The sequence below is a fragment of the Otolemur garnettii genome, unplaced genomic scaffold (genome assembly GCF_000181295.1).
Source record: "Otolemur garnettii isolate 467f Iridium unplaced genomic scaffold, OtoGar3 scaffold00012, whole genome shotgun sequence".
NCBI lineage: Eukaryota > Metazoa > Chordata > Mammalia > Primates > Galagidae > Otolemur > Otolemur garnettii.
Window position 1 is genome coordinate 3,421,452 of NW_003852407.1, and position 20,912 is coordinate 3,442,363.

Genomic DNA, 20,912 nt, shown 5'->3' on the forward strand with positions numbered 1-20,912 from the left:
GTGGTGTGCCAAATCTAAGTGGAATTGAAAACTCTGCAGCTGCGCATTGGCTGAAAAGTTAATTTTTAATGCTTCCTTGAGAAACTTTGTCCTGGAGCCTGTATTCAGACATCATGATCATTTAAACCAGGGGTCAACAAACTAGGGTCCAGAAGCTGGAGATGGGGAAAACCTTTTCCCTGTAAGACAACAAGGCTTATTGAGCAAGAGCTAGAGGGCTACATGCATATAGAATCTGAGGCAGTTTTAGTAGAGGAGAGAACACTAGTAGACCAATGAAATAAAAAAGAGCCCAGGGAGAGGGCCAAACATATGTGTAACATACCTATGGTAGAGATGGCATTCAAAATCAATGGGAAAGTATTTACAAGGTCTGCATGAAGAAAATTATAAAATGAGTGAAAGACATTAATGATAAAAATGTAGAACTTATGTACACCAATAAAGACTTCCTACCACAAAAAGGTTAATTGCCCTTAAGTAGATCTATAGATGAGAAATCAAAGTCTCAACACAGTTTTTATTTTAAAATTGACAAACGCATTCTAATATATACATGGACAGGCAAAGGCCCATAGATAAATTTCTTTACCAGCAGGTATAGAGACTTATAAAACTTGAGTAATTAAAAGGTGTGGATTGGCACAGAGACAGAAAAATTGACCAGAGGAACAGAGTTCAGAAACTGAACATCTACATGGAAACACTGGTATACTGTTTCATAACTAGAAGCACACATCAAAACCACCTGGAAATCTTCTAACCTCCCCCAAATTTATAGAACAAGATGCCGCTACAGATGTGCCCTTAAACACATATCATTAGGAACTACTACTGAAATATTACATTTAGTCTTAATGTCATCAATAGGTGCTAGGAAACTCCAACTTTAATTGAAGTGCTATACAATGAAACCAACTTTACATAGGCAAATTGATAAGAGTTCCTACAGCATACTTCTGGTCACAATGACCGAACCTGTAAAGAGCAAAACACTTCTAGTATTACTTTGAAATAAATGTGGGCTATGCATTTAAGAAGGATTTAATAAAATGAATCATTTTACTTACTTTCACCTAAGTTTGCGACCTGGAGGACCAATTGCGACCTTATTCCAATTCAGGGTTGTGGGCGACCAGAACCTGTCCCTGAAGCTCAGGGTGGGAATCCACTGGGGACAGGCTGCCATCTGACCATAGGGCACACTCAAACACACCTCCCACACACTCAGACCGCACAGACACGCCAGTTTACCTAGTGCACAGCTTTGCTATGTGGAAGGAACTGGAGGACCTGGAGGAAACCTACACAGACACAGGGAAGTGCCAGGATCCACAGACAGTGGGCCTGAGTGGGAAGTGATTTTTCTCCCCTCAACTTTATAATGAAACCACATTGAATGAAATAATATTATTTGAGGACCTGCTGTATACTGTTTAGTGAAAACTTGCCTCACGAACCCAACTCCGATCTAAAGTCAGATTCACCCTTTTTCTAAGTGGCTGATCAAAAAATGTCCTCACTTCAGGAAAGCCTTCACCTCATACTCAGAGAGGTCTAGGCCCTACCCTCAAAGCCTCAATAGGAAAATTATGTCTGAAAAGAGCCAGGTTTCATACAAGACACACTTAACCTAGTAAGACTTCAGAAAGAGAAAAGCAGCCTGATGTCAGGACTGGCCTGACACACAACGAGGCCCAGGTGGTATCAGAAGCTGGCCTGGTGTTCCCTGCTAGGCCGTGTTGTTCTTTTGTATAGGAAAATCTTAGAAAATGCAATATCAGACAAACGTCATTCTGTCACTGTGATGAATAGATGAAACAAGACTCCTTCATAATTTTGTCTAAGCAGAGATAAAATTACTATGTGAACCACACAATACCAAACATTCCCTCTCTCAGGTAATAGGAGGACTATGGCTTCATCAGTTGCAGCTTTCCCCTAGATCTAATCTTCCCTCTTCTAAGACGATATTAAGATATCCAATCTAGGACTTGTCCCTATTTCCTGACAGCACTCAAAACAGACTCTTGCTTATTTGGAACCTCCCCAAATCACCTAACGAAAGCCCAAATCCTAATACCCTCTTACTGAAATGTCCCACTGTTCCTTGAGGTGTACCCATGGTGTGGATTCTCCCTCATGCAAGAAACATTAAACCCAGCTTGTTTAACTATAGGTGAGTTTCTGGAGGTGTTGAAGTTGCCTCCTTCCACCAGCACAGTATTTTGCAGAGTAGACCCAAGGAGGTTTTGCCTGAGGTTATACTACTAACACATTCTAAAATTTGCTAAGAATATAGACACTGTAAATAACTTTCAAACAAGTAGAAAAAAAAAAACAAATATTTTTCACCTAAGTTTGCGCCCTGGAGGATGCTGGGAACACATCAAGACTTAAGGTAAACTTAAAACAAGGGAGTTTGGCAAATCAATGTCTGCAGTCCTTTCTGTTTACATCCCATGGTGTTCACCTGATATTCTGATTTGGCAACTTGAATCTTCTGAAGAGTAAGTATTTGATGAAAGGACAAAAATCACACCCAGGCTAATAAATATTAGCCTTTTAATTAACAAAACTTAAGGCTTTTACCAAAGCAGTTAGATTAACAGCACGTATCTTTCCACGCTACTCAAGAATGGTCAATTCACTTGTCTTACTCAGATTTATATACTCATTTTAAAAAGCTATTCTAGCCCCCCATCAATTTTGAGTGTTATATTAGTAAAAGGTAGAGGAAAACTGTAAGCACCGGAAAATTACCCAGAAAATACAGGAGATAGGGTTGAGGCTGGATATTTCTGAAAACCTGATAAAATCTTAACACCAAAATTTACAGATAAACAATAGTAGATTCACTGTTTTCCAGTCTTATTTTAAGACAACTCTTTTCTTCTTGTTCTTCAAAAGTAAGTACATTAAGAAATGATAATATGGCATCTCTAAAAATATTGAAAGCTAAATGTGTAAGAGTAGAACCATAACTTTACATTTCATTAGATGTTTCACATCTAGACCAAAAAAAGGGTTTTGACATTTTTAAAGAGTTCAGGCCAGGTTATTGGGGATGTCCCTCAATTTAGACTTAACATTTCCTTAAAATGAGATTCAGGTGAGATATTTTCAGACCCTATCCTACAGAAGTGAAGTTGTTTTCAGTGTAATGAGAGGGTACATGATATCAATTTGCCCCATTATCGATATTAATAAGCTTGATCATTTGGTTATTGAAAAGGTCTCTTTTCTGCTTCTTGATACTTTGAGAGTGTGTAAATATTCTCACATAAATGTGTATGTTTTAATACATGTAAAATTTTTAATGGTTTTAGGATCTCCTCATTTGTGACTTTTTTCCATTCATGACATTTCTAATTAAAGAAAACAATACATTTTGAAAGACTTGCTGATGCTGCTTTGCAGGGTATTGAATGGGAAACTGTGCTACTTCTCTTAAATATGTGGATGGTAAATTGAATATAAGAGTTTGTGCAAGACTGCATGCGTTTGTGAACCTCTTCAACTTAAGATCTGTACATTTGACTCCATGAAAAATTCGCCTTAAAAAAGAATTGTAAATAAATATTCAACTCTAACGCAGGCCAACGTGTTCACGGGGTGCAGCATACTAAGGTATGCATTTTAAAAATAACAGTTTCCGCTCGGCGCCTGTGGCTCAAGTGGCTAAGGCGCCAGCCACATACACCTAAGGTGGCGGGTTCGAATCCAGCCCAGGCCCACCAAACAACAATGATGGCTGCAACCAAAAAATAGCCGGGCGTTGTGGCGGGCGCCTGTGGCCCCAGCTACTTGGGAGGCTGAGGCAGGAGACTCGCTTGAGCCCAGGAGTTGGAGGTTGCTGTGAGCAGTGAAGCCATGGCACTCTACCCAGGGGGATAGCTTGAGGCTCTGTCTCAAAAAAAAAAAAAAAAAACCAGTTTCAGGGAGGTGATAAAATATAGAAAAATGTGCAAAAATTTCTGTATGTTTGAATGTTTTCATACTAAAAAGCTGGATTTAAAAAAAACTGCGAGAAGGCCACCAAAACCCTTGAAAAACGGAATTTTGAGGCGGCAGGCATTCGTTGACGACTCAGAGAAAACATCTAGGCCACCAACACCCATCTCCACGCACTGAAACTAAGCCCAAGGCATCCCGGCCGCCTCCCTACTGAGCTCCCCTCCCCAAGCCACCACCTCCTGCTCGCCCAGCCTCAGTCCGTTCTCAGAACACACTCCATCACCTGGTTCCCAGAACTCAGATTGCGCAGTGGTCTTGTCATCATCGGCAAGGGCTCACAGCAGCACACGCCTCCCTAAACTCCCTCCCGGCTAGCCACACCCGCTACCCCTCACCCCTTACCCCCGGCTCCGGGTCCCTGGCCCCACTTCGCCTGCCACGTTTTCATAATCATCTCAGGCTCTGGGCAAGCAGCAATGGAACCTGATCATATAAGGAAAATATTGCGGGCTCATTCCAGGGCTGTATCGAGGACCCAAGAGCGCCTACCACGCTCGCTACATCCCAGCAGACACCACCCTCCCCGGCCGGGTACCCAAACTAGCCGTCGCGCCCGGCCGAGCCAGCGGAACTTCCGCCCAGTGGTCTGCGTAGCCGCCGGCCCCAACCAATCCGCCGCACCGCCGTCGTGCCCGCCCATGAACGTCCGGCTCCGCCCGCAGCCGGGACTGCTTGCCTCGTCTCCCTCTCGCCCGGCTGGTTTTAGGTGGTGGGTGTGCAAGCGCCTACTTGTGTTTTTCGTGCCCCAGGCGAGGCTGAAGGGGAACATTCATTACCTGTGTGTGGGAGGAGGGCAGGGGTAGGATGGATGAGGGCTGTCAAGTCAAATTCTCTGGATTGGGAAACAGGGAAAGTCTGTAAAGTCTTTGTGATGTGAAGAAAAAATCCTCTGGCGAGGCACGTGTTCATTTCCCCTCAGCTGTCTCCCCAGCAGACTTGGCACCTCTGATTGCTACAGGATGGGGCGTAGGGAGCGGCGGGGCCAGGAGAGGGAACAACGCTTAGGCTGGCTGGTGGGGGCGGGAAGTAGGTGAAGGGGCAGACAAGGCCTAAGGGTTCACCGCCCTCCAGGGGTAGGAGTCGGGGTGTGGCCTGGGGCACCGCCCACACCCCTAAAAGCCGAATAACGGCGGGCCTCCCAGGGAACACCGCGAACCGCCACGGGAATCCTTCGCTGCTGAGCACCGAGTCGCCGCCATGGCCTTGCTCCGAGGTGAGCCCGGCCGGCTCCTCTCTGCCCTTCGGGGTCATGTCCTTCCCGGACCGAGCCTTCGCTTCCAGGCTACGCGGAGAGTCGGGGTCGTGGGGTGACTTCAGTCTTACCGGTTCTAGAGGGCTTTGATAAAATCCCAACCCGAAAGGAAGGTTTGGGTTAAGGACAAAACCCTTTCCTGTAAGGCGCTAGCGACCGCGATTTCGGTGCACCTCCCTGTGGAGAGCAAGGTTTGCCTGCTTCTGACCTTGGAGATGGTTCCCTTCCTTGCTCTTCAAACCCAGCTACTGCGCTTTAGGAAAGATAGGCGATGCCGTAAGCTCAAGGCTCGGGGAACAGCCGGGGCGCTGTGTTCTGGGCGGCGGGTGAGCAGGGCGTGCGGGGAGGAATTGAAGAGGCCCTCCAAGGGTCGCCAGCGAATTTCCGCCCGAGTGGCCTGACCTCCAAAAATGATAGGTGGGAGGTTCTGTTGGAAGACCTGCCTTACTCCCTTTTCTCTTCTATTGCTGTAACTTGAGCCACTGCAGGAAACGTGAACGTCATTCAGTACTTAAGTTCTAGAGTTTCCCTTGTTTAAAACAAATATGCAGACTCCCTTCCCATAGCAAATGGTCCGTCAATGGAATCTTAATTTACAGATTCATGTGTCTGTTGAAGAACATTCAGGTAGAACACAAATGAAGACCCTGAAACAGGAAAAAGCTTAGGCTCTAAGAACCAACCATTTTGGTGCTCCAGGGCCCTGTGGGGTTTAATTCTAAATTCAGTGGAAAGCCGGACAAGGATTTAAAGAGAAAGATGACAGGATCTGAAGATTTCCAGCCGGTCCGTATTTGCTCAGGCAACGAGAGCTGTCTGTTTAGCAATGAGGAGACCTTTTAAGGGATTTACTGCAACAGCAAATGACAGCTTTGAATCCTTTGGGAGCGGTGAAGTTGGGAAAAAGGGGAGAGGATTTTAAGATAGATTTGGAGGTGGGTTTGATAAGATGTGTGATAGGTTGAATGTGGGGAATGGAAGGAAAGGGCAAGAATGACTAAAGGTTCTGGTTTGAGGAACTATGTTCATGATGATAGGTACCACTTAGGGAGTGAGGAAAACTGGGGGAGGAATAGATTTGGAAGGGAAGATTGAGGATTCAGTTTCAGGAAAAGAACTTTTTATGCCTGGGAAGCACCCAAGTGGAGATGTCAGCTAGGCACTGGAGGGGGATCTGGAAGTCAGAAAAGCCAAAATGGCATGTGGAAAATGGGTGTTCAGGAACAAAAGGGAGCATGTATGCAGTTTCCTGCAAATGCATTTCCCTTTGCCCATCCCAACTGTGAACTTGCATGTTGAATTGTTTTTAGAGAAGACATCAGTAAACCCACTTAATTTTAAAAAGCTGCATTGTAATGAGCTCTATTTCTAAAAAGCAACTATGCATATTGCTGTTATTTTATCAGTGGGTCTTACCTTTTTCTTATAATATAGACCCCTTTAAAATTGGATGAAAGCTGTAAACCTGGCAAAGAAAACAAACCTACATCGACACCTGTGTGTACTGGCAAGTATAAAATGTATAAATTTATGATACACTTTACCATAGTACAGGTAAGGACACTAAGTCCAGAGAGGTAAAGTGGCTTGATCTTCAGTTAGTGATGTTATAGGCTAGAGTCATTAAACGTATGCACTTCTCTTTAGTAGCATACCCAGTGTTTATCAGATTGGAGGGAAGAAAGAGCACATTTGAATTAACTTTGGCAAAGATTATCATTAACTTACTGAATTTCAAGTCAGCAAGAAGCAATCCCTCAGGTTTTTACTGGCACCCGCCCAGTGTTTGGCAAGAGCTTCCTGCTGCTTATTAGGGTGGTTGGGAGGATTCATTTATCCTGTCAAGGCAAGTAGGCCCGCTAAAATACCTTAATCCTGAAACAGAAATGGGTGCCAAAGCCCTTTGCCTTAATTTTCCCTGGCTGCTGTCTGTAGTTGTGCTAAGGAAGTAAGTAAATGTTTACACAGCAGTATAACAGAAAGAAAGGCAGAGTTCCTGTCTATCGACTAGTGTTGATTCTCCTGTTCTGCCAAATCATCACATCTTATCAGGCCCTTTCTTGGTGCATCTAACTCTTTACAGTTTGGATCCATATGTCGTTTTACTGTCTTTAAGTTTTGGAAAATCATTCAGAACCTTTTAAAATAGAAAAGAGTTTAATTCAGTGTTAGAAATTGATAAATTTTAGACCTCTTAATATCCATGTAAAATTGACATCAAATCAAATTTGACATGGTATCTAATTTATGAAATTGTGAAGAAAGAACCTTTAAATTGACGCCACACCTGTGGCTCAAGTGGCTAAGGTGCCAGCCACATACGCTTAAGGTGGCAGGTTCGAGTCCAGCCCGGGCCCGCCAAAACAACAATGACAGCTGCAATCAAAAACTAGCTGGGCGTTGTGACGGGCGCCTGTGGTCCCAGCTGCTTGGAAGGCTGAGGCAGGAGACTCGCTTGAGCCTAGGAGTTGGAGGTTGCTGTGAGCAGTGAAGCCATGGCACTCTACCCAGGGGGATAGCTTGAGGCTCTGTCTCAAAAAAAAAAAAAAAAAAGCTGGCCCCAGCCAAAAAAAAAAAAAAAAAAGGTTCATTCATTGTGTTGTATAGTTCTATGGGTTTTGACATAGATACCATGTATAAATGGTATATATCACTGTTACAGTGTGAAGCAGAATAATTTCACTGCCCTAAACATCTCTGTGTCCCACTTATTCATCCCTGCCTCTGAACCCCTGACAAGCACTGATCTTTGACAGTATAGTATTCTTCATAGCCTTACCTTTTCTAAATTTTGTGCAGTTGAAATTGTACGGTGCGTGACCTTTTTGACTGGCTTCATTCATTTAACATAATGCATTTATTTAAGATTTCTCCTTTTTATGGCTTGATAGCTCATTTTCTACACTTGATCTTAGCAAAAAAGCCAAGAAGCAGTTGACAGCTCATTTCTTTTTCTTGCTAAATAATGTTCACACAATTTGTTTATCCATTCACCTATTAAAGGACATCTTGGTTGCTTTCAGGTGTTGGCAGTTACAAATAAACATTTATGTGCAGGTTTTTGTGTGGGTAGAAGTTTTTACATCATTTGGGAAAATAAAAAGGTGTATAGTTTCTGGATCATATGGTTTAAAGTATGGTTCATTTTGTAGTAAACTGTCCAACTATCTTATAAGTGGGCTATACTATTTTACATCACCACTAGCAATGAATGAATTTTTATTGCTCCACATCCTCACCAGCATTTGGTGTTGTCAGTGTTTTGGATTTTAGCCATTCCAATAGTTGTGTCGTGGTATCTCATGTTCTTTAACTTGCAATTCCCTAACGACATATAATGATGAGTATCTTTTCATAGGCTTATTTGACATCTGTATATCTTCTTTGGTGACATGTGTTGGTATCTTTTGTCTTTTTTAAATTGGGTTGTTTTCTTACTGAGATTTAAATGCTATTTATATATTTTGCATACAAATCCTATATCAGGTGTATAGTAAATATATTCTCACTGTCTATATCTTATCTTTTCATCCTCTTAGCAGTGTCTTTTTCAGAGTAGAAGTTTTGAATTTTAATAAAGGCCAACATCATGATTTTTTCTTTCATGGATCCTGTTTTTGGTGTTATATCCAAAAAAGGTAGCACCAAACCCAAAGTTGTACAGATTTTTCTCCTATATTATCTTCTAGGAATTTTATGGTTTTATATTTTGTGTTTAAGTCCATTTTGAGTTAAATTTTGTGAAAGGAATATAGTCTATGTCTAAGTTTCTTTTTTTTTTTTTCAAATGTAGATATTCAGTTAATGCCAGCACCACTTGTTGAAAAACTATCCTTTCCCCAGTGAATTGCCTTTGCTCCTTTGTTGGACATTGCAGTTCCACTCATGCTTTGTTTTTGTTCTGTTTATCAATCTTTTTCTCTCTCTGTTCTTCAGACTAAATAATTTTTTTTTGGATTGAATAATTTCTATTTATCTGTCTTCAAAGTCACTCAGTTTTTCTTCTTTCATTTCCATTCTGCTTTTAAGTCCATCCAGTGAACTTTTTATTTTGTCTATTTTTCAGTTTTAGAATTTCCATTTTGGTTTTTATATAATATGTAGGTCTTTGCTGAGATGTCCTGTATTTTATTATGAGCATATTTTCCCTTCCATCTTTGAGCATAGTTATGGTAGATAGCTGTTTTTAAATTCTTGTTTGCTAATCCCAAAGTCTGGGTCTTGCAGTTGGTCGCTATTGGTTGTTTTTTTTTCTTAAAAACAAGTCATATTTTTCTGGTTCCTCGTGTGTGGATTAATTTTGAGTTTTACCATGGACATTACAGATATCCTGTTAGATTCCTCCTAAAAGTATTGACTCACTGATTGTTGGCTACTTATTTACTTCTTGTCAACTAGTTTACTTGCCTGAACTATACTAAAATATGTTTCCCTTAGGAGTGGGCAGAAGCTCAAATCTAAGTTCAGTTTTTTTGTTTTGTTTTGTTTTCTTTTTTAAGAGACAAAGTCTCACTTGCTCGCCCTGGGTAGAGTGCTTTGGCATCACAGCTCACAGCAATGTCCAACTCCTGGGCTGAGGCAATTCTCTTGCCTCAGCCTCCCGAATAGCTGGGACTACAGGCACCATAAGTTCAGTTATAATTTATAATAGATTTACAGATATAATCAGATATTTATAAAAGGCCATAAATATTAGTTTGGTGCATTGCAAATGTTTTGGTAGGTGAGCTGTTTTGTGCCACTGTGCCTTCAGTTCAGTTTTTTTAGCCTTTGTTTAGATTCTTGTGATCTAACCCACACATGAATGTTTAAGGGGTTAGCCACAGTATTTGGGCAGAGTTTATATGGAATTTTGGACTTTTCTTCTGTGGTGCTCCCCTTTCCCAGGTTCTCCTGACTTTCTGGTGGCTATTGTTGCCATGTAACTCTTCAACCCAAGACTGTAAGTTTCTGAGTTGTAGCCATTCCATCCAGCATGGACTGCTGGCCCTCAAATTAGATGGTATAAAGAAAGTAGAAACTCCCTCATACTGTTCCCTTCTTCCAAGTGTCAGCTTTTCACATCTATCTAGTTTTGCTCCTTCCCAAGACCTTCAAGTAGTTGTAGTATACATTGTCTAGAGTTTGTCATGGTTAACTGTTGGAGGGGTATAGTAGGCTATGACCAGAAGCAGAACCAATGAAATTAAGTATAAGGCATGGAAAGGAGGGGAAAAGTGAAATAAATATAACACTGATAAAAAAATAGGCAGAGACTATTAAGTAAGGAGGATTAGAGAACACTAGCAAAGATTCAGGAAGGCACAGTGGCACAGAACAGCCCACCTACCAAAACAAAACATTTGCATTGCACCAAACTAATATTTATGGCCTTTTATAAATATCTGAATATTAACATCTGTAAATCTGTTACAGAGTATAAGTGTATCTATTGCTCCTAATTTCCTTTAGATTGTACATTTCTTAAAGTATGAATGAAAAGAGAGGCTGCAATTTTTTTTTTAAGCTATGTTTAATCTGTTCCATGGAAAGAAATCATAGACATAAGCTGGAGGATTGTGCTTAGGTACCAATAGTGAATAAGGACCGGATAGTCTCCATTATATAGGTCAATATCTTAGCACAGCCCATTACTAAAAGTCCCGTAATTTCTTGACCAGATATAGAAATGTGAGCTCAGATTGTTTTGGGGAGAATAAAGTTAGTATATGCAAAGGGCCTCGCATGAAGTCTGTCACATAGTAGGTTCCCCCTGTGCGTTAGCTGTCATGTTTACCTTGAGTTGTTGGGAAAATTATACAGTATATTCTGTACAAAGGATAAAATGGTAGGTGAATAATGGATATCAGTGTCATGAAACTGCTACCACCAGTACTGCTTACCGATGTGTGGGTTTTGTATTGGACAACTCTACCCCTCACATCATAGTCATTATGTATTTGCATAGTTACAAGTTTTTCTGGCAGTTGGCAGTAGGTGTTTGGGAAGGTCTGACTTTTATTTACGTGTAAAAGGACACTGATTTAACTAGTAATGATGCTGCCAATGTACAGTCTTAGTTTGTGTTAATAGATGTATGGATCATTCCCCTGAATTCTTTGTGGTTAGATAAAATGTAGTGTATTTTGTTATATTCTGGGTGATACATTTTAATGAGATGTTGACAAACTAGAGTGTCTTTAGCGGACAGCCATCAGAATTGATGTCAAATAAAGAACTATTGAAAGAATGCTTTTTATTTACCTGGAAAAAGAGATGTAATGTCCATTGGGGAAATTTTACAGGTTAGCTGACTCCTGATCCTGGAGGGGCTACACATGTAAAAGGTTACTGTTTTGTCCATTTTTTTCTAAGAATACACGATAATAGTAAAATATAGTTCATGTTATTTGAAATTTGTAATTTGAGTCATCCTCCAGAAACAATGGCATATTTAATTCAAATTTAAAGCCTCGTATATTCTAGAAACTATATCTCTGCCTTGAGATGCGTTTGTATAGAACTAGGATTGATGGAGGATTTGGCAAGCTGAGTCAGCTCAGTATGAAGAAAAGTTAATCATTTATATTGCTCATGCATGGGCACACTGCTTCCTGCAGTAGATGTATCTTCTTATTAAAAGCTTCCTAGTGAAGGTTAGAACCTCTTGTCAGGAATTTTCTAGAGGGAGTTCTTATAGGGTGAGTAGTTGACCTCCTACACACTTAAAGAGTGTTCTAGTTTAGAGAGTCTTTGATTATAATACTAGGCCCTATACTCTGAGAAGAAAGAAGCATTTCAATTCTCAACAAGTGTTTTAGCATTGTAAAGCATCAGAGAACAAGAACATTGTCTAATTGGAATGGGTTATATGATAGCATGCAGTGCAGTTCCTGACACCCACGTGTAGCTATTAACCAAACCAGTAACGCTTAAGACTGCTTCCATGGGTGTGACACGTTCTATCTACTATTGCATGGCAAAGATTTTCAGTTATCTAATTGTACGTTACAATCAGGTTTTACAATAAAATTCTTTAAAGCATGCTAGAGACACTGACTAATCCGTGATTGCTTACAAATCTCTGCTCTTTGTAACAGGTGTGTTTATTGTGGCTGCTAAGCGAACGCCCTTTGGAGCTTACGGAGGTCTTCTGAAAGATTTCACAGCTACTGACCTGGCTGAATTTGCTGCCAAAGCTGCCTTGTCTGCTGGCAAAGTCTCACCTGAAACTGTTGACAGCGTCATTGTAGGCAATGTCGCGCAGGTTGGTAAAACAGAGTCACCCCTGTTGCTTTCTTTGATCCATTTCTAAAAATAATACCTTTAGCATATCATAATGGCAAGCAAGTTAATAATAGTTACAGGTTTTTGAAATTTGTAATTTGAGTACTGGTCAGATTCCAGGGATACTGGCATGCTTAATTCAAAGCAGCATATCCTGGAAACTATGTATCTGTCTGACTTGAGGTGCATTTCCATGTTTCTTAAATTGCAAATTGACTTAATCAGAAGTTGATTGGTTTGCCTTATGTCCCACCTAAGGAGGGTTGCAAACCCAAGATATACAACTCACCTCTCATAATTTCTCACACATTGTAGGAGCTTGGTCAGTGTTAACAGGAAATAGGCAACTGACTTAGCCTCTGTCTTCCTATGTGTGGTATGGGCGTCTAGTTAGAGGTTGTTTTAGGTGTGAAAGTACCCAAGGGGACCAAAAGGAGGAGGTGATCTATTTATATTGATATCTATACACACACACATACGTATTTTAAAAGGTGTCGCTGATGTGATCATTGCCCATGGACACAGAAAATCATTAGACCCTAAATAAGATCGTTCTTTCCCTCTTCCCAGTCTGTATCTTCACATTCAGAAAAAACAATGACATTTTTCCTTTTGCAATTATGTCTATTAAATCAAAAATTTTTTCATGAAGAATTTTCTTTTCGGGGGTGAGGGGCTTTACCTTTGACCTAAGAAAGCATTAGAACAGATCAAATAGAAGTAGAATATTTTGGGGTTTTGTTTTTTCTATAATTTATTTTATATGGAGATTTTTCCTCTCTAAAATCCTTCTGTGTTTCCCCAGTATGGATTCTCTCAAAGTTTGCCCCAAAAGTCACTAGAAATAGTATCAGTTTCACTGTGTTCGTGCCGCTGTTCCTAAAAGCAATCTTTCTTGGATTAAGTTTTCTGTCAAACCAAGATACAGTTTTCTGGGAAGGGTTTTAAGTACTTAATAGATAAGTATTTGGGGTTAGTCCTTTATGGTTAGAAGATAACAGAATTGGCTTCAAATAACATTTAACAAATACCACAGAGCTATTCTTGTAATTCAGTTAAATATTAAATGAAATGAATTAATTAAAATAAATGAATTGTACTTTTTTCTTGGGAAACAATTCCTAGGATAAATCCCACTTGGTCATGGTGTACCATTACTCAATTACTGTAGCTCAGTCTAAGTCCAAAGGCCTGAGAACCCAGGGGGCTACTGTGTGAGTCCTGCAACCCAAAGGCCAGAGAACCTAGATTGCTGATGTTCAAAAACAGGAGAAGACAACTATATTCCAAAGTTCAGCTTTCCTCTGTTTTTGTCCTATCGAGGATCCCAACTGACATATGATTCCCCTCCCACACTGAGGACGGATCTTCCTCACTTAGTCCTCTCAAAGTCCTGTGCCAGTCTCCTTTGGACACACTCGAAACAGTATCTCACCAGTTCTCTAGGTATTCTTTGATCCAATCAAGTCAGCAGCTAAAATTAGCCATCTTAGTGTTAAAGGTCCTAAGGTATTTTGTTCTAAGAAATTCTTGGGCAGTGCCTTGGCTCAGTGAGTAGGGTGCCGGCCCCGTATACTGAGGGGGGCAGGTTCAAAACCAACCCCAGCCAAACTGCAACAACAACAAAAAAATAGCCAGGTGTTCTGGCAGGCACCTGTAGTCCCAGCTACTCAGGAGGCTGAGGCAAGAGAGTCTTTGAGCCCCGGAGTTGGAGGTTGATGTGAGCTGTGATGCCTCGGCACTCTATGGACGGTGATAAAGTCAGACTCTGTCTCTTAAAAAAAAAAAAGAAATTCTGATGTGTGAAAATAGCCATATAATAAGGAATATGTTTGATTTTTTTAAAAGATAAGTTCTAGGATTTACAGACCGTTCAAGAGCCGGAAGCAGCCCTAGAGATTTTGTAGAATTTCAGGCCTCTATTGACATATGAGGAAACCTCACACTACTAAGGAATGGTAAAGTCTGGATTCCAATCCAAATCTCCTAATTCCTAGTGTCATATTCTTTCCATTACCTCAAATGACTGCTTATATCAACTTGGACCTTATAAAGTCTTACAAGAAGCAATTCCAAAATAGGTAAACCTTGGCAAAAGAGTATCCGTTGCCCAAGAATCTTTTTGATGACATTAATTTATAAAATAAGATAACCTCAATCAACGAATAAAACATTTAATTAGTGAATTAATGTTATTCTGAATTCCTTTGATTTCCATCTGCTTTCAAAATCCTTAGTCTATAAATGTGCTGAATTTATTGAATCTTATTTTGAAAAATTAAACCAGCTCGGCATCCACAGCACAGTGGTTACAGCCCTAGCCACAGGTACTCGGGGTGGCGGGTTCAAACCCAGCCCAGGCCAGCTAAACAACTGCAACAAAAAAATAGCCGGGTGTCGTGGTGGGCACCTGTAGTCCCAGCTACTTGGGAGGCTAAGACAGGAGAATCGCTTGGGCCCAGGAGGTTGAGGTAGCTATGAGCTGTGACGCCACAGCACTCTACCGAGGGCAACATAGTGATACTCTGTCTCAAAAAAAAAAAAAAAAGAAAAAAGAAAAGAAAAGAAAAATTTCAAATCTACATAAAAGTTTAAAAGAATAATACAGTGAAATTCTAGGGTGGCGCTTGTGGCTCAAAGGAGTAGGGTGCCGGTATACCCCATATGCCGGAGGTGGTGGGTTCAAACCTAGCCCCTGGACAAAAAAAAAATTCTAAAACTCTTTACCTTGGTACATCAGTTTACTACATTTTGCCAAATTTGCTTTAGCACTCTATAAATACTGTCGTATTATCGTTTGTTTGTTTTTTTATAGTTATTTTATCCCTTACTCAAAGTGTGGTCCTTGGACTAGTAACATTGTCTTTACCAAAGAGATGGTCAGAAGTGTAGTCTCGGGCAGACCTAGACCTTTTGATTCAGAACATCTTGTGTTCTAACGAAGTGCCCAGGTATGCATTTTAAAGTTTGAGGAGCAGCGGTCTAGCCCTACTTCATTCTCTAGACCAGTTGTCATCAGTCTTCTCTCTAAATACACAGTTTTCAGCCTATTTTACATTAGTGTAACTTGGGATGCTTTTAAAAGGAACTACTGATGCCCAGGCCCCACCTCCAGCCTTTCTGGTATTATTGGTTTGCTTAGGAGTTTCAACCCAAAAGAAGTCAAACTTTGTAAAATAATTTAAAGAAGTTTAATCTGACTCAAATTTGAAGACAATGGCCTGGAGCCATGTCTAAGAAACCTTGAGCAAGTGGACTCACTGTGGTGGGGTTATAGTTTGGTTTACGCATTACAGGAAGACAGTAATTACAGGTAAAGTTATAAATTGATACATGGAAGGCATACGTTGGTGGGACATCTCAAAGTCGGAGGAAATGGGGAGATTCCCAGTTATAGGTGGGTTTAGGGATTCAGTTGACTGAGAGTTAGGCTTTGTCAGGGGAAAGGGCTGTAGAGTTAAAGGTAAGGATCTGTTCATTAGAGACCAGACACTAGACTTCTGTGCCCAGACTCAAGTGGTTTGTCATGTATATTGAGAACCTGCAGGTTTGTCTTGCTCAGCCTTAGGCCTGTTAATAAGACAGAAAGTGCATTTTGAAGGAGGGAGGGGGCATGGTGACGCTCTTCTGACCATCTATTTCGTGGCTAGCAAGTCAGTTGTAGGGTATCCCCTTCACCAAGAGGAGTACACACAGTCTGCTGCTGAGGGCGAGCCTTGCAATTTTAGTTCACAGGAGGATAAATATGTTAACAAAGCTTCCCGGGTGAGTCCACCCTGAAGCCAAGGTTGAGAACCACAGCCTTAGACCCTTCCTCTTTTAGGGAACATACTGCTCTGAGAGAGCCTGTTCCATTTCAAACAGCCCTAATTGTTAAAAATGTCTGTCTTTGGGCGGCACCTGTGGCTCAAAGGAGTAGGGCACTAGCCCCATATACCGGAGATAGTGGGTTCAAACCTGGCCCCAGCCAAAAACTGCAAAAAAATAAAAAGTTAAAAAAAAAAGTCTGTCTATGTTAGGACTTACTAGGTTTTCTGTAATTAGCTGTCATGCTCTGTGTGTTTGAAAACCAACTGATCATAGTTGCACAGTATTAGGAATCTATTTAATACCACAAATCTGTACAGTGAAAAATAGTTAAGATGGTAAATTTATGTTTTGTGTATTTTATATTACAATTAAAAAAATAGGAAACCCCTAGTTGGCCAAGTTACGGTTTTTATCCAGATCATAAACATATATAATACGCTGCACCCGAGTGCATCACGTCCTACCTTAGAGCCATGCAGTTTATCATTTTTAATTGATTGCCAACACTTCTGTGTCTTTTGTGCTTGATTCCTAGATTTATAGAGGAAATTTTCTTGTTCTTTCCCCTATCTCTGTTCCAGACTTCTTCAGATGCTATCTACTTGGCAAGGCATGTTGGTTTACGAGTAGGCGTCCCGAAAGAGACCCCGGCTCTCACTGTTAATAGGCTCTGTGGCTCTGGTTTCCAGTCCATTGTGAATGGATGTCAGGTATGGGCAACATTATATTTAATTCTCTAGAAATATATATGTTAATAGTTATTAAATATGTTAATAGTTATTTCCACTCCCATATAACACTTTAGCTTTTTTATCTTACAGGGCTGATTAGGAGGGGTCAACATTTGATTTTTCCTGGAAAACTATCACAGGAAGAAAATAGATTCTTAAAAGCTAATACTGGACCCTGAAGTGAAATGAGCCTTTCACAAAAGGACAAATACATATGAGTGTGCTTAGATGAGGTGGCTAGAGCAGTTAAGTTCATAGAGACAGAAAGTAGAGCGATAATGGTCAGGGGCTGGGGGCAGGGGAAAAGGGGAAGTTAGTGTTTAATAGCGTTCTGGAAGAGGTACCCGCAAATGAATTTATAAGTGCCTGATTGTAAATAAAAGAGATAGAGCAATTTTGATTGAGTTGTTCACTGAACTGTGTATTTAATCATGGTTGTAATGGTAAATTTTAAGTTTGCTTTATCACAATTTTTTTTTTCCAAAACTAATATGGCTCGGTGCCCATAGTTCAGTGGTTAGGGCACCAGCCACATACACTAGGGCTGGTGGGTTCATACCCAGCCCAGGCCTGCTAAACAAAAAAAAATAGCTGGGCATTGTGGCAGGTGCCTGTAGTTCCAGCTACTGGGGAAACTGAGGCAAAAGAATTGCTTGAGCCCAAGAATTTGAGGTTGCTGTGAGCTGACACCATAGCACTCTATAGAGGGCAACAAAGTGAGACTCTGTCTCAATAAAACAAATAAAATTTAAAAATAAAAAACTAATATGTTCATCATTTGTATTGAGTGCTTCCTATGTGCTGAACTGTGCTAGATTTACTTTCAATATAGCATTTAATCTTCACAGCTATCCTATGAAGTAAGTACTATTATTATTCCCATTTCACAGGCACAGAAACTGATTATTAAAGGATTAAAAGTTGCTAAGTCAGGGAGGCAGAATTTCAACACAGGTCTGTAAGAGTTACCTGCAAAGTAGTTGGAAACAGTGGATAAAGACTGTGAGGCAAAGAGGAGAGTCTAAAAATCTCTAAGATTTAAGAGATTTAAGAAAATGTATTTTACTGCAAAGTAGCTAAATTAACCTGTTGATAGAAGACCAAACTAGTATGAGCTTCTTAAAGAACAGCTGGGAAATACGTTTGTTCCTTTGAGCCCAGGGGAAGAGAGTATAGTGAAATTCAATTTTATTTGTAAAAGTATTCATTTGATTGCAAACAAAATAAGACACAGATATATTGTAACAAATAAGTTATTTTCACATTAAGTTGTTTCTACAAAGATGTGTCTTAAATAGTGACCCTGATTTTCTTAGCAATAATGTTAAACATCAGGTTCTTGGAAGCTTACTATTTGCTTCTATTTTGAGAAATGTGGACAGAGTTGGAAAAATGAAACAGATTCCTTCTCCTGAGCACCCTGGATTGACTCAGTTCTTGTAAATCTCTGGTCTCCTTCAGATGCATCCGTTAGTAGGGTAAATTTTTCTTTTGCCTTAAAAGGGTTTGTTCTTTGTTATCTGCTATACATTATGCCAGCATTAATATCTCTGCTGATTTTTAAGATTTATGTTAAGAATTACTATTCTTAGCCAGAACATAGGTAGGGTCTGTTACTCAGGCAAAAATAGTCTAAATCTATTAATTTCCACCACCACTGCCACCACCCTGCATCTTGAGAATGGTTTTGCTATACAATTACTTCAAAAGCATTTCCTTTTGAGATACCGTAAGCTAGGGTATAGTATTTGTTAGAATTACAGTATTTGTTAGAATTGTAATTGTGTGTAGTTCTTAATTTGTTTAGGTACAATAAAAAAGGTTTTTGTTGTTGTGGATTGTTCATTTGTTTTTAAATAGGATATTTGTGTTAAAGACGCTGAAGTCGTCTTGTGTGGAGGGACCGAAAACATGAGCCAGGCTCCCTACTGTGTCAGAAACACGCGTTTTGGAACCAAACTTGGATCAGATCTCAAGGTTGGAACCATTGCAATTTTAAAGAATTTTTTCTTGTGATATTAGATAAGTTATTTTAAAATAATGTAACTTTTTATTAGAGAGAAAACTAACTTTGAAACCAGTTTTGTTAATGAAGATAAGCAAAATGCAAGTGACTTAAAGTAAACTATTTCAAATCTCTTTTTTGGTTGTTAGTTCTTCTGACAGTTTAATTCACATAAAATTAAGACTATCTCAGCACTCCACTGATAGTAGAATCAACACATATAAGTGACCATAGGCATGGGGGAGACAGGAAGCAAACAAGTAGATTAAAAAGATAAGGTAAAGGTGTACCTTAATCTTTTACCTTAATTAAATCTTTACAAGGACTTATAGACATTTTATTTCTGGAGCAATCACGGGACAGATTTCTTCATCACAGAAAACATTATCTTTGAATACAGATTATAATATTCTGAATCAGACAGAAACTGATCCTTCCATCTTTGAGAGCTACAACATGAGAATGATAACACTGTACTGATAAAGAATGATATTATAGTCTCTCTCCCATGTGAAAGGGCTAGTAACATTTTATATTTTTTGGCTTTTTTTTTTAGTAATGTTTGACTTACACCATTCTCCCAGCTTCTCACCTAGGCCTTTTGGAAGTTGAAAGGAATGAAACTTAAAAACTGTTCTTTAGCAGTATTTTAGCCATTGAATAAATTTGAGAAATCTTTGCAAGAACACATCAGTGTCTCAAGAGTTGATGAGGCAGCAAATGGGGCACACTCATCAGACTCAAGCTACCTGGATAATAATTAACAACCTCTTCTCTAACTCCAGGAGCCTGTCCCAGCTTCTTTTTAGCCTCATTAGTAACTGGCAGAACCAGCTGTGCCTGTCACGGATGATGGGATGGAAAGGAGCACGCATATAGTTTTTCCGACAGAGCACCTGAGTGGTTTAGTAACTAGCCACAGGAAAACATTGCCGGGGGACTCATAGTCAAGTTTCTTACTGGTCCCAGTACAGGGCCACACAGCAGGAGGTGAGCAGCAAGCAAGGAGGCATCATCTGTATTTACAGCCACTCCCCTCAGGTGCAGCACTGCCTGAGCTCCACCTCCACAGGAGCGCGAACCCTGCTGTCACATGTGCACTCGAGGGATCTGGACTGTGTGCTGCTTATGAGAATCTGAGCACCCTGCCCCATGTCACCCCCTAGTTCATGGAAAAATTGTCTTCCATGAAACTCATCCCTGGTGCCAAAAAGGTTGGGGGCTGCTGACCTAGAGGATTTACTTTTTGATGATAAGATAACTTCCTGCAGTGTCACTCTGCCCTTTTAGTACAGTTGGGTCTCTTTAGAGCCCCACACTTAGAGACAGAGAATGTGGACATTTTATTGTGTGACTTTGGATGTTTTTAAAAAAATATCCCAGAACCAAATATGAATAGTAATAGCAAATGTTTACCAGTATAATTTTATTTTGTTTATTGAAACTATTAAAGGAGTTATAGTATATTATTTTCAAAAGATAATGCTCTAACACATCACTCTTTTAATATCTTTTAATAGCTGGAAGATTCTTTGTGGGTGGCATTAACAGATCAGCACGTCAAGCTTCCCATGGCAATTACTGCAGAGAATCTTGCTGCAAAACATAAAATAAGCAGAGAAGAGTGTGACAAATACGCCCTGCAGTCACAGCAGAGGTGGAAAGCTGGTCAGTGAAACTGCATAATCTCAATATCTATAAAGAAATCTGTAGGAAAGCTTTTCATGATTTCAGATTATAATGGTAATAAGATTATATTAGATTACAAATCATTGCAAAAGTATAGTTTGAAAATTGCACTTTTTACTATCCTTTTTTTTTTTTTTTTTTT

The 20,912-nt window shown here is 40.1% G+C and overlaps 1 protein-coding gene and 2 non-coding genes across 3 annotated transcripts in view; 1 reads left to right on the forward strand and 2 right to left on the reverse strand.

The window, feature by feature from the left end:
• Positions 1-4,205: 4,205 nt before the first annotated feature.
• LOC111723574 lies at positions 4,206-4,288 on the reverse strand. The gene has a single exon (XR_002772090.1).
• A 77-nt stretch (positions 4,289-4,365) lies between these two features.
• LOC111723523 lies at positions 4,366-4,499 on the reverse strand. Its single transcript, XR_002772050.1, has one exon.
• A 650-nt stretch (positions 4,500-5,149) lies between these two features.
• ACAA2 (acetyl-CoA acyltransferase 2) overlaps positions 5,150-20,912 on the forward strand; it is a 29,672-nt gene continuing 13,909 nt past the window's right edge. The window contains exons 1-5 of the mRNA XM_003784709.3: positions 5,150-5,230; positions 12,349-12,515; positions 16,927-17,055; positions 18,937-19,053; positions 20,602-20,749. Coding sequence (XP_003784757.1) covers positions 5,215-5,230; positions 12,349-12,515; positions 16,927-17,055; positions 18,937-19,053; positions 20,602-20,749 — 577 coding nt within the window. The 5' untranslated portion in view covers positions 5,150-5,214. The remainder of the gene's footprint in view (positions 5,231-12,348; positions 12,516-16,926; positions 17,056-18,936; positions 19,054-20,601; positions 20,750-20,912) is intronic.